This window comes from Manacus candei, unplaced genomic scaffold (assembly GCF_025592945.1).
Source record: "Manacus candei isolate 608988 ecotype Guabito, Panama unplaced genomic scaffold, ASM2559294v1 h1tg000008l, whole genome shotgun sequence".
In the NCBI taxonomy this organism is placed as follows: Eukaryota; Metazoa; Chordata; class Aves; order Passeriformes; family Pipridae; genus Manacus; species Manacus candei.
Window position 1 is genome coordinate 12,486,048 of NW_026138056.1, and position 14,938 is coordinate 12,500,985.

Sequence of the window (14,938 nt, forward strand, 5' to 3'; positions counted from 1 at the left end):
TAAAATAAAATCAAGGCTATCATAACAGAATACACATTAACAAGAAAAATAATTTAGAAAAACCCAGTATATTCTACAGTTTGCATAGTACAGTTTCATCTGAACATGGATGTTTTAGATAACTGAGATGCACAGTAAGAATTAAAATCAAGGCTCAGTGTTCAGCCTCATAGCTGCTGGTAGAGCTTCAAAGACACTACAATGTCTTTATTAGGAATAATTCTGTAATGGGAGCATTATCTAATATTCAGTGAAATGAACAGAAACATATTTATTACATACAATTTGAAGAAAAATACTGTATATACCCATGTAAATTAGCATACTGTCTACAAGATTATTGGTATAAGCCTATGTGAAGATTTACACCTCTGCATATAAGTTCATATTCATTCTAAGCCTTTACTACATTGTAACACAAGATACTTCACCAACAGATTTTGTCAAGTAAAACAACCTGATGAAATCCCACCACCCATACTCACCAGTCCACATTCTCCCACAGAGGGGTACCATGCAAATGCAGCCACTCATTCCTGCAGACCCTCTACTCTGGAATCTTCAACATCGAGGAAGAGTTACCAATGACTCCAGATGGGTTTAAGTTATGTGTTACAAAGTTCTGTGTAACAAAAGAGATTAGGGAGCACAAGACTGGGATGTGATTTAAATGGCTCTTTTAACCTGGCGCGTAGCACTTTTTCAGCTGAATTGGAAAACATGAAGCAAAATTATAGCACAATCAAGGCCACGTATGATTTTACTCAAAGATATCAAGATGAAGTTCTCTGACTCTCAAGGTCTCTATACAACTTCCTACCTCATTTAAAAGTCTGCAAAAGGCCTTGTTCATGTTGCAGTTTTAATCACGTTAGTGAAGTGAAGCAAGACAGTCCACACTGTTTCCCTTTCACTCTGCTCCAGCTTGTCTATGCAGAATTAAAGGCAGGTTAACTTAAACCACGAAGCCGGTGTACATAGATGAAATACACCACTCTTCCTTGGAAGATTGGCCAAAGTAAAGGACGTACTTGAACGACTTTCCAAGTGTTTTGGAATACTGATGCTCATTTTAATTCAAGTGAATGAGAATAAATTTCATCTCTGTAGGATCCCTTTTCATTACTGAAGACACAAAGCATCCACTTTGAGAGTTTCAATACCTGGTACATAAACTCTTTTGTAAATTTGGGTTGCAGCCCTTAAAAATATAGTACCCATTCAACACAGTGGGCACTCCTAACTTCCTAATTCATCCATTCTATTGAAATGCAAAAATTCTGAATACCAGCACAGACTGGCAAATCTTCTCTGTTTCTGGGGAAAGTAAGCCTTTTTTGGAAGTTTTGCCCTGCAAGTGAACACAGTGCTTTGATAAAATGACAGAAAGCAGTGTTACAGAATTTTCAATACAGATGCCTGGCTTGGATACCGGTTATCATAGGAAACACACATAGGTGCAATAATGAAAGTAGTCTTCACCCTTTACAGAGTTAAGAAACCAAAAAATTACCTTCAGATACCAGCAGTGATAGTAGACTCCTTTTTTAATTCCTGCTACCTAATATCTTGGTACCTTCCAACTTACAACTGGAAACAGTGCTTTTCCTGATTCTTCATGTGAAAAATACATATAAAATACTTCTGGGAGACATTACTGCATTGCATTGATGTGTCAGCACAAAAGATTACAAAAAATGGCCCTAGTATGGAAGAGTAAATGATCTTTCAGAGTTTTTTTATTAAAGAAATTATTTCCAATTAACTTTAATTTCTGCACTAACATTATAAGCATAGAGAATTTTGTATTCAGCATTTTCAGAAGTACTAAGCACTGGATTCTTAAGTCCCTAAGTAGAGATTTTTTTAAAAGTTACATTTATGGCTTTTGGGTTTTGAACTGTCTACTCGTTAGATTAAAAAAGATTTTGTTTCAATCAATATTCTATTTATTTATTCTTCATGGAAAAAGACAATAAAATGTTGTTGTCCAAAACAAAGCTAAAAGCCAGCAGGTATATTTCTGGCACGTGAAAACATGCGACCTTTGCACAAAGCTAAGGCTGGCTGCCTGGCAAAAATAGTGAGGAACTACTTCTCTTCCACACTGCAGAAGTGACCAGGAAAGAAGCCATGTCAGTTTAGGGAAAGAGACCAAATTATGCTCTGTTTTTTCTTTTTTTAGGAAAAGATGAAGAAGGTGCAATACACACTTGGTAACTTACAACACACTGGTTGTCTTGATCGGAGGAAAAAGTTCTGACAGCTCAAAAGTTGTACTGCTTGCTATACACGGAGATGAAGCAGCAATTACAAAAGACTAAAAGATTTCACTGAAGTTGAATCATGACTACTAGATAGTTAGGGAAACAGGGAAAGTCAGGAGCCCTGAATTACTTTGTGCTGCAGCAAGACTGCTACTTACCTGCAAATTACCTGGTTTGAACCTAGCCCAAAGTGTCTCCAACACAGGAAAGTTCCTATTTGTGGATGTAATTTAGAGCACAGGGTAGTCGTCAAGTATCTAGTTCCAAGCAACCTAGTTGTTACTTTGCATCCTTCATATATATTTAAGTAAGTTTTGTAGCCCGAAGTAACACAAATGTATACAAATCATGAGACTTGCCCCATATAAAAATATTTTGCATGCTATTATATAAAGGTATCATCAGTTAGATTTTAAAAAGTGAGTTAGATTTGGTTTTAAAAGTGGAACGTACCAACCTCACAATCCTTTGGGGACTGACCACTTTTATATATGTCATTGCTGACATTGTACTAAAAGTTATTTTGATGAAGGCCTGTACCTCTGTCATTGGTTTTTATGGTAACTGTACCAGATAGCTGTTTCATCAATGGAGATCTATTCTGCTTAAAATCTTACAAATAAATTGTTTGACACTACAGCATTTTAAAAAAATTCATTCAAGGAAGACGAGGTTCAGTTTCATTTACATCAAGCATTTCTTCAGAGAGAGAAAAACACTTAGGACAAATGTGGTACTGCTTTAAGTTTCCAAGACTATGCTTTCTGGTTTGCCCAAGAAATATCAGTTGGTCAAGAAGTAGCACTGTCAATGGGGTAGCATCCTATTGTAGAGAAACTCTAACTAAGCACAGCAGATTCACTAAAAGACATGTTTGCTGTAGCCTCAGCACCCCCAAATACAATGAATAGAAAGTAGTGGATATCTTCTTCCCCAGTTAGAAGATAACTTCTTCTCAGCCTGCAGCGCCCAACACAGGGACAACACCTCTGAACTGCTGCTGCAGGTAGTGTCACATGGAGCCTTCTGTAGCCCGTGAACATTGCAGTAACTTCTACAGCCCTCCAGAACTGCTCAATTTATGGCCAGGGGCTTCTCAAAAAAGCATTCCTCAATCAGGTGTATGTGAGAGTGATTTAAAGCTAACCGAAATTACTTTCCTAATGACCAGGTATTCTTTAAGAACCTTAACACACCACATCTACTATTTCACCTAATGAGATGAATCACTAATGAGAAATCCCCCTACTGCTGGTATTTTTAATGACCAGACTTGACTTGAACTCCTACACTCAGTATTGTATGAACCTCCTTACGCTGTTATGCTAAGCATGCAGACTAAGTGCTCCCTTCTACAATTTAACATCCTACCTGCAAGTACTCAATTTTGTGGTAACACCCACTGCATTAAGGTTCTCCACATAAGTAATGATGCTTTATTTTCATGACACACTTCTCATCTTACAACTTAAATTCACTTTCAGCTATTCAGCTAAAAATGATCACTTGCCCTTTTCTAAGGGCTAAGAACAGCTTTTGCTTCACAGGCATTGTCAAGACATCTTTCTGCCTTTGTTGCTTTTTATGCTCTTCATTTAACCAATCAGACAAAATCTGCTTCCTATAAAATGTATTCAGCGTGTACACACAAGCCCTGTTCTTGTGTGTAGGTTTTGTCTAATGAATTCTCATTTCTCCTACAGTACATTTCAAGTCTTTCCTTGGACATACAGGAGTCTCAACACCTCCTGTCTTGCTAGTTCTGTGAATGTAGCTCAATATCTTAAGAAGTTACAGTTTCTTGAACCAGAAGTAAGATTTCAGCTAATACCATGAATGTATTTTCCAGAACTACAGTCTATACCCATCTTACAGCAACAACCAGATGTCCTGGCGTGCTCCAAGTTTGAGAAGTGGTTCTTTTCTTCCATCTTTAATTGAAAATGAGTTATCTCAAATACAGTTTGTCCTTCTCAACCTTTTATCTTTATCCCTCACGAAATATGACTCCTCATCTGGAAAACTCATTCCACTTGAATTCCACTCTGGTTCCACCTGACGGCATCTCTCTGTACTTTATGTCCAAACAACCTCTGTTCCACTGGCTCCAGAGATCTGGCCTTGAGATATGGCATTTGAGCTCTGATCGCTATGTACTACAGTTCATATCAGAATAATTGCAGTCTGATCTGATGGTTGTATTTTAAGCCATAAGTTTTGTTATTAACAGGCAGAGGACTGTAACAGAACTCTTTCACATAGTAAAATAAATGCAAAGAAGGTTTTTATCTCTGTAATACTCTAAAAGTATACAAGTTTTAGAACATGCCTTGAGAGACACTTTAGTTTCAATTATTGTTAACTGCAAAACATGAAGATCATAGCATGGACTACACATCTTCAAATTGTTTATTTAAGTAGCACTGATCACTAGTTTAATTAGCTGTATTTGCAGTGCTGTTTTTCTCCTGATATTTTCCTTCTCTCCGTAGATTTTCAGATTCCCAGCACACTTTTTTTTCAGTATTCCTCTGTAGCAATTCAAGAATTTGTTAAGAGTAATGACAATGCAGAAAAAACAAAGGGTTTAAATTTTTCTAGGAAGTACTGGGCTATAATAACACCCAACCATCAGTGCACTGAATAAGTGAAAAAATCAAAATAGGACTGACTGATTAAAAGTAGTTTTTAAAGCAAATTTCAAGAATCAACAGCTGTCCTGCTAATACCTGCTTTAAGGTAATGTTTGAAACTGATGAAAATCAAATATGCAACTTGGAAGTAAGAGTTATCATCAAAATTCTATAGCGTCCTGCAGATTTTACCCAGCCAAGAATTTCTACTGCTGCTATGGAAAAAAACAGAGATTTAGGGGGAAAAAAAAGTAAAAATGAATACTGTAAAAATAAAACTCTAAAAAAATGGTATAAATTCGAAGAAAACTTTCCAACATATAGGCAGTCCCCTATAGACAATCAAAGACATTGTAATAGGTAAGGGGGGGGAGAGGAAGAACAACAAAACAAGAAAAACAACTATCAGAACATCAAGAAATCCCCTTTTTATACTATGGCTTAGCTGTTCCCAAAAAAGGGAAAGGGTGCCACCATCCTCTGAAGTAAAGAAAGGGGGAGTGAGGAATGTAGTAACCTAATAACTTTATGTCCATGTTTAGGATAACATGAACTTTGCTTTTTTTTGCCTCTCCAGTTTCTTTTAAATGTGGGGATGGTTTTTAAGATGACTTAGATCTCAAATATCTTGGAAAGTCTAACTCGCTACTAAGATGTTTTACCCAAATTATATATTTTTAAGATGCCACAATATTGAATGCAGAAAATATTTATGTATGGAGACACAGAAAGAGCAAGTATAGAGAGCAATTGCTTTGTTTCTATATACCCTCAAATTTACACTATGAAGCTGCAGAGAAGCTCAGTAACACACAAAGAATGCAGTATAATATAACAAAGCACCTGCGAGTAAGTCCATTTGTGGCTCTTTGGTTTTATAAGGAGTCGCAAAAATATTTTACACTTCGTTATTTCTATAGCACCTATGAGCAAAGTGCACTCTGTTTTTTCAAATCAGCCAACCAACCATTAAACTACCAGAAGTTAAATCTTTTAATATTCAAAGTGTCTTACATTCAGTTCCTCATGCTCCATACATAAAGCAAGGGTGTGGGAGAACAAACCCTGCAATTACTAGCCAAAAGGAACAAAGCATATTTGTCTGTCAGCCTCTCTTAATATCACTTGCAATACTTCACAAATTCTATTTTTTTATAAAAAGTTAAAAATATGGCTGAAGCTATCTAACTCTTGATAAGGATTAAACACCTTTCCTCAGTAAGCATGACAAGATAATGAACTATACCCACTCGTATATAAAAGTAAAACAAATCATTGAACAGTTTTAAATTATGGATGCATCCGAGCAGAGAAAATAAGCCACAAACATTTTGTGATAAACCCATTCTGATCTGGAAAGAAAAGTCAAAAGAAGATGGAAAAGGAAAAAAATTATCTGTATCTCATTTACTTAAAAAAAAATACGCTCTCTGTAGTACACCAACATCCTACTGCATATCCAGGTCAAAGAGACAAGAAAAAGTGTCTAAAATAACAGTGTACATATATTTAAAAATCCTGGTAACGAATGTAAAAGAAAAAAAAAAGGATCCAGAGATTTTTAGTGTTTTTATGTTTAAAACAGTTAATGGAATTTTCCTCTTATTCAGAATTAATGCTCTTGCTGTTTGTCAGTTTTCTGATTTAGGACAGCTAGTTTTCCTTCTATTTCCCACTGTAAACTCAACATATTCCATTTAATGACTCAGTCTGTCTCTCACCATGTTTTTTTTCCAAAATAAGAAGTGTGGGCATTACCTGAAGAAAATGCTGACTATTAAGGTCTCCATGAACAAACAAAAAAAGCTGGTTTTGTTAGAATGACATGTCCACTTTGTCCATGTGAGACGGAGTCGTTTTTTTTGGCTCCTAATCCCCTTCTGTGAGGACAGTAGAGATCTTCAAAATTATGAAATAGCTGTAGGTCTCTCAGATACCTCAAGCCAAGCACCAAATGGCTGGCATTAGAAAAAGATAGAACAATACTCAAAGCAAAACCCCACTCAACTTCTAGTTAAGGTTGGTGTATGTAAATCTTCAATCTAATTTCATACTCTGTAACTTAACATCTAAATTTATTCTGGCAATGGTTTCTAGGTAGAGATTTCTCTGAACTTCAGTGTGAATGGATAGTGGGCATTAAAACCCATAGTTTCAGCTACCATGAAACCAAAAGCACTGAAGACCTTTCATCTTACATCACCGAACTAACCAGATATGGAACTAGCATCCAAAGAAATAAATAATAGGAAACCGACTTCAGGGGTCAAATACCATCCATTTTTAATTTAAGGACAAAATTAGTTGTCCTATGCAAACAAAATTACTGCTGCAACAAAGAAGGTCTGTGTGATGACATTACTTTGGACAGCACAAGAAGATACATACAGAGAGTCATGCTTTGTATCTTTGACCACTAGTAAGAATGTAGTTTTTTTTCCCCATCTGATTATTGGTATAACTGGACTCCTTTTCACTTTAGCTTACATTGTAAACAGTTGCTTTTTAAGTCTTTTTGGCACAAAAGAACATCCTAGCCATTAATCATTACAACATTTACATAAAATGAGGAGGTAGTTTGAGTCTCTTGGGTGCAGATAAGCAAAGGAAGTTACGTTTAAGCTAACCTGCTCTTCTTTATTTATTGGTGCCTATTGGTTATATGAATATTTTTCCTCTCCTACTTTAATATACCTTATTATATATAGCTGTTGGAATTAAAATTATAAGAAAAGAACATTCTGCCGGAGGGATTGCAAAAAAAATGGGGGAACAAAAAGAAACAGTGAATCTGTCAAGCTCAGATAAAAAGAATGCTCAAAGAGTTATGGGTGGTAGTTTGGATATTGCACAGAAAATTTAACAATTTTGTCTTGCGAAGGTATTTTCTTGATAATAAGAAGTGTCTGTCGCCATGTCAAGTTGAAGTGCTAAATGACACAAATTACCAGCTCTTGCACTACATTTTCCACTGTCTTTACTCCACTCTTTAGAACAATCTCTCACACAATTGAGCAGTTTATAGCTCAAGTATGTAGAAAACACGAACAAATCCATACATGTTTATATTAGGCTCAAAAACCCCCCATCAAAAATACATCTACTTTGTTTTTGATAATGAGAGGAAGCAAAAAGGGAAATAGAACACGGTAAAAAGTTATTATATGCAGAAATATTCAAACTCTGTTAGGATTTAATCTACCCAATGCAAAAGGTTTGAATATTAACATTAACTCTGCAAAGTAAACATACAAGTGTATGATATGTAAAGAAGAATATATCAGGTTAATGAAACAGCTCTCGGTTAGACCACTATAGTTAGCATTAATACTTTTATTATAAACAGCTTATCTTCTCCCACGAGCATGAAAGACATTAACGAGCATGGATGCTGAAATATAAGACTGTAAACTTTGCATACATTTCTAGCTTAAATAATTTGTGAACTATAAATTGTATTTTTCCCCTTTTTTTTGGCTCTTAAATATGTGAATACTCAAGTTATATACAACTGCCTTATAGAGATCAACATAATATTTATTGAAAGTATAATTGTGAATTTATTAGACTGTCTAAATATTTAATATTATCTAATATTTAAAATCAAGCAATACACAATATATTTGTTGAGGGTGGTGTTTTTTATTTTGTTGGGGTTTTTTTGTTTGTTTGTGGGGTTTTTTTTGTTGTTGTTGGGGTTTTTTTTTAATTTTGCTTTATTGGGCCAAATATAAAAGGACATACAGACTCAGAAAATTTGAGACAGTGAACATAGTTGGATTCTAAATGCTAAGTAAACTAAATATTCATACTGACATACCGATTAGTAATAGTTCTTAAACTAGGATAAATAGGGAAGTGTTTTTATAGTTCAGATTTTATAGACCACCTATCTGCTTTTCAACCAGTTTCTGAGACTGTATACAGTGAGCACTATAATTTATAAGAAATCATTTTAGCTGACCAGACAATACATTTTGATAATATAAATGAATTGACTGAAAGAACTTCGTAAACAATGAAAGCAGAGTATAAATCTTGAAGAGTGGAGAAATTGTCTAAGGATTAAAAACATAATGACCCAAGATGTAATGGAATAAAGAGAACTACTTCTTACTCTGAGGAATGTTCTGTTGCCTTTGTAAGTAAAGAACTCAAAGCACACCAAACATGACACAAGCCTCCACTGAACCTAAGCTGCTATGTCCCTGTTAGTATGGGATTCAAATACCAGAAGAAGCCTTCAAAGTAGGACCTGGCATCAACTCTTCTTTGTAGATAGGGAACTAAGTTATAAATTTTCTGTATTTTTGAATATTTCTCAAGAAATCTATGGCAAGCTCAGACAGAACATGTTATCTTCCACCGCATCTAGGACCTTGATTAAAAGATCACCCCTCCTCCCACAGGAAAGGGAGGCAAAAGAGTTTGAAGCCATAAATCTCTGAATTTCCTGTTTACCTGGTAAGCACATTACATGTCAAGCAAAAGCCATCTACCTGCATGAAACAGAAAGAAACATCCTTGATGTGTAATGGCTGAAAGAGGGTGTGACACAGTACATAACCCTTCTCCTTGCAGCATTTTATGTGGCAGGTCTATTCTGCATTATTTTTCCCCTCCTATACTCACAGAGCAGCATTTGCACTTTGTTATCAGCACCTGAACCGGTATTTTAAAAGGATCTTAAAATGAACTTAAACTTGTCCTGATTTTGGCTGGGATTTAGATAATTTTACTCCTAGTAGCTGGTACAGTGCTGTGTTTCGGTTTTAGTATGAGAATGGTGTTGTTATTACCCTGATATTTTCAGTTGTTGCTAAGTAATGTTTATACTAAGTCAAAGACTTTTCAGCTTTTCATGCAAGAAGGCTGGAGGGGGAAAAGTTGAGAAGAGATACAGCCAGGACAGCTGACCCCAGTTGGCCAAAGGGATATTCCATACCATATGGCGTTATGCTCAGTACATATACTAAGGGGAAAGCTGGCAGGGGGCCACTGCGTGGGAACTATGTGGGCATCAGTCAGCAGTGGGGTGAGAAACTTCATTGTTCATCACTTGGTTTGTATATTCTATTCCTTTTAACATTATTACTATTTTCTTCCTTTTCTGTCCCAAAAAAACTGTCTTTTTCTCAACCCTCGAGTTTTCCCACTCCTACTCTTCCGATTCTCTCCCCCATCCTGCTATGGGTTGGAGTGAGCAAGCGGCTGCATAGTGTTTGATTGCTGGCTGGGGTTAAACCAGGACAGAGCTACACAACATACAGAGGATTAACTAAGCTGAGGAACCATGGAAGAACCTGGCAAACTTTTGCAGCTTTATATAGCCTAGCAATATGAAACCCCTTTCTATTCTTGGCTAGATTTCCTTCACCCACCCACTTTGAAAATTTATATGGAGAGAAAACAAACTGTAGTACCTCTAAGGAGTATTCACAAGGCTAATTTTAGGCAGAGGAAACCAGTCTCTTTCTTTCTTAAGCCCCTGGAAAGACAGAAACTCCATAGGAGACAGCCAGAAAAGGCTAATTAAACTGGATTTGTAATTGCAAACATTAAAAAAAAAAAAAGGAAGAACAAAAGCCCAGTTGAAACTTCAAACTAATCACACACCTCCACCCGTACCTGCCTGCTCGTAACTAATTTTTAGCTTCACTCAGACATATGTTCCTGTTCCTCCCAGTCTGCCCATGCTCCAAACAACAAATATGAGTTCTCTGGCCCAACCTTAGTCCAAACCAGTGTGTGTGACACCAACCCCACTCACACTACATCACAGGAGAGACTGAGACCTGAAGTTATCTTGGAAGGCAAAAGGAAGTATCCCCCTCTCCATCAACCACACTGCTCAGGAAGATCAGTCTACTGACCCTAACAGTTTTTTAACTCCCTCCAACATGTCTTGTCTCCTTTTTCTCCTATATTTCATGATTCATATCCCAGGTCTGAAGATGCAAATTGTGATTTGAAATCTCTTTGTATCTTCCTGGATGAATCTCTACACACAATTTACAAAGACTTACATAAGCCCCCTTAAACCAACACAAAACTTCTCCCTGTATCACCACCATGGTTTAACAGGGCATGGAAGAACCTGACCTTCTGCAATTAAATTCAGGGTCAAATGACTCTATAACCATAATCTACTAATGTCCCAGGTTAAAATACTACTGCAAAGGTCCTTTTTTTTTTTTTTTAATTCCTTAGGACATGTAAGAGGAACAGCACGTACCTGAGTAGGAAGAGGAGCATCATCCACTACATAACTATTTACACCCATGGGCATCCAAAGAGACTCATTTTGGAATTCTATAATCCAGGGCTGAAAGCAGTCAATTGTCTTGGTCTCAACAGCTATGCCATGTTCAGTATCATGTGGGAAACATGTTACAATGTGTTATCGCTCAAATCCAAAATACCTCAAACTTTTCAGACTAAAAGTGAGCTATGGAAGTGGTCTTATTTGCTTAAAGCATGAAAAGCATAACACTGAATTAAGTTGACATTACCCTCATTTCCATAAACCACTGCAGCTACTGACTGACACTTTGCAAGTTAAGCAAGAGAGGAGTCAAATTCATACTGGCACTTCTACTGTCAGGCAAAAAAGTATGAGGCATGCATAAACCTGTGGTCCCATCTACTGCTTGTCACTGTATCAACGTAAAGCAAGTGTATATGTCACTTTCTCCTATCGATTTGCATTATACATACAGAAGTCATGATGCTCTGTATCTTCTCAAATGCTGTTTTATACTCAACAGTGAGCCTTTACTGTTTCAGAATAGTATCCACTAGGACAGGCTGTTTGATAGAAACTATCAAGCTAGAACTCATCCTCAAAACAGTTGCTATGTGTTTAGGCAGCAGCTACACATGTGTTTTTAAATGAACAAAGTGTTTGAATTTCTGCAGAGATTCAGCAACCTGAAATATGTATTATTGCATCTCCTAATTGGATGGTTACTAAAAAGAGACAGCTTGACAGCTTCTTCCTTCTATCAAATTTACTCTTGAAGAAGGATATATTTTTGTACAAATGTAAGATTCCTCCAAAAAAACAAATGCATAGAAGAAGGAAGTAACTGAATGAGATAGCTTATATTACTTTCACGAAGCTTTAAAATGTTTGATTAGGTTTCCTTTGGAGATTATTTAGTCTGTGACTGAATGTTGTCTTTTTCTTACTTTCAGGAACTGAATTAAAAAGGAATGTGACCTCTATCTAACAGTTCCAGCAAAAGATAGTATATCAGACTCCACCTCGTGCTTCAATAAACTGCACAGGCAGAATTTGCTCACAAAATTCTGAAGACGCTTCATCTCAAATCAGGACTTAATCAATTGATGTTGCAAGGTGTCCTTATGAGAAATTCTTTAGAGGACAGACTGCAAAATATTTGCTAACAGTCTATGAAGTACTGTACCTAATTAAAGAAAGTATATTTGTCAAATAAATTGATACATTATCAATTGCCTTCTCACTCTTAAATTCAAATTCAGCAATCTATAATGCTTCTCCAATGTATCATCATGATGTTAACAGGCCTTTGTTACAGCTAGTAAAAACCTCAATTACTCTTCTGGAGAAAATTCTGACATCGTATCTTTTTTCTATTCTTAATAGGACACTGTATTTAAATTACACATTGTATATTTTTTTTTAACCAAAGAGTTCCTGAAAAAGCAAACTGAGATATTAAATAATGTAGTTTTTATGTTTCTTAATTTTTTCTTTGAAATAAAGAATAAAGAGCCTCTCTTTTTTTTTTTTTGGATTTAAAAATCCAGTAAAAGTCATTCTGAATATTTTTAAATCAACTCAATATTAATTTATTTAATCATTATTTTTCTGGGATGTACCCCATATGCTTAAAAATTATTTTAAAATGTCTTTATAATTTCATTTTCATTTTTTTTCAAGTGTAAAATCTTTTCAGGAAAATAAGTGAAAATTTTTATGCAACTTACTGTAGGCAATTGCTGCTATTTAGTGTTTATATAACTTTTCTTAGAGGCCTTCTTTGCACCACCTAGCCTTGTGGGCTTTTTTCCTCAAAAAAAAAAGTGTTTATAGCTAACTCACTTAAAATTAGCAAATTTTTTTCTATTCATGCATCCCTCTCAGCTGCAAAAAAAATCATTCAACAGTGAGCATTTGACACTATTGCCAGCTTCCCCATTAATTGTCGACTAAGACAAGAATACTGAATTTTTGTGTGCTAAAATTTAGGCAGCAGTTTCCTAGCGAGAACACCCTCAGCTGCTGTCAGATGCTCAGTTTCTCTAAGCTGAAGAAGTGAATTGGCATACCTATACCCACTAATGACAGACAGCTCTTCTGAGCTGAAATGGCAGCAGGTTAGTTCCTCTAAGCAGCTGAAAGGGTGATGGCAATAGCTTCACAAACACTGCCTAATCGTTATTCTGCTCCCAAAGGTGTTGTAGCTGATTGATACACTAAAATTTCATTCTAGATGGTGATAAAAAACCCAAGCTATCATACAATTCTATTTGCTATCCTTACCCAGCAAATGTTTTGCCCAACTCAGACTGTCAGTTCCACTTCTAATCACTGTTCAAGCAACATTAAGCAAACATGGCATTTGGAACACTTGGTGCTTTCTCCAAAAAGCCAAAAATCCTCACTTATTTCCCTTCCTCTCAATCTTAGGCACTAAGGGATGTATGTTTTGTAAGATTCATGGTAAAAATATCCATCTAATAAAAAACTAATAATTTCATTCACGTTATTGACCTCATGAGCAGAGAAGCGCAGTTCTACTTGTTACTCATTAAGAAAAACATACTAAACTTCATCTTATGGAGAAAGTCCATTATACTCAAACCCCTTTCCCTCTCTTAACAAAATTTCTTTTCTGGAAAGGCTGTTCATTTACACACATGGGAAATCACTCCCAGAACAGTTGTGGGTACAGTTAAATAGATATCTCCTCCCCTCTTAAAAAAAAAAATAAAAATTGAAAACCAACATTCTGTGAGTTACTATCAATTCTTTCATAAGTACAAAGCTGAAGTCATACAATCATTCTTGACGAGTTTTTGCTAGAGAAAAGCACAGAAAAGTACCAAAAATGTAAAAAAGTAGCCAGGCTGTTCTGCTGAGCCAATCATCCATTAGTAACTTTTTTATTTTATGATCAGTAAACGACATTCTTACTGGGACAGAAAGTGGAAAATACGTTTTAACCATTCAATGATAACACACTCTGGGGAATACTTCCATAGAATTAAAGAGCATCATGTAAAAAATGCTACTAGGATTATCCAGTATTCAAGCTGGACACTCCTCAACAGAGGAATCCCAGAGGAGAGGCTCCAGCTAAGACAATACTGTACAAACTGATGAAAGAAGAATAGATCAGGGCTGCTGAGCACATGTCGAATCCAGGAAGCCTCTAAATTATAAAAGAAAGGACAAAGAAAATTCTCTGAATTAATATTATAAACCTCTCTTGTTTACATAGTCTACTCCAGACACTGTTGCAGAGACCTTTGGACCTGACCTGATCCAGTTTTTCTTCTGCTCTGCCAAAGAAAATTGGCTTCATAAGCCTCTGCTTGAGATACCTGAATTTAGAAGTGACCTGACATGTCTTACGTGGCAGAGGATGATCACCTTGCTACCATACTTGCTTAGCTCAAGTAACATTTCTCTTTAAAACTTAAAATTTGCAGGTTTCTTGCAGTCTGAATACATTCCCTCACAGGTATTCATGGCAGTCTAAGACTAAATCATTATATCCTACAAACATTCCTCATTCAAAAGTGTTTTATGATCCACTTGATTATACCGTCCTCCTGTTCAGAAAAGAAAATAGGAGTATGATTTGGCCTTTTTTCTTGGACCCACTTAGTTTGTCAGTGCCAGGCATTTTTTCCCCAAGGGCTGGTTGTCACACCACCAAACCTATTTTAGCTCCCCTTCAGCCTCTGCCTTCCCTCCCTTCCACCAGTCCTTGTTCCCTCGTTTCCCAGCTCACAGCATTACACCATTACAAGGCCTCCACATAA

At 36.2% G+C, this 14,938-nt stretch overlaps 1 protein-coding gene across 3 annotated transcripts in view; it reads right to left on the reverse strand.

The window, feature by feature from the left end:
- CHST9 (carbohydrate sulfotransferase 9) overlaps positions 1-14,938 on the reverse strand; it is an 88,637-nt gene that overhangs the window by 53,316 nt on the left and 20,383 nt on the right. The window contains exon 1 of one of the 3 annotated variants that reach the window (XM_051775423.1): positions 486-599. The exons of the other annotated variants lie outside the window; for them this stretch is intronic. Within the exon in view, the coding sequence (XP_051631383.1) occupies positions 486-534 (49 nt within the window). The 5' untranslated portion in view covers positions 535-599. Of the gene's footprint in view, positions 1-485; positions 600-14,938 lie in introns of those variants that run through there. 3 annotated transcript variants of the gene reach the window in all.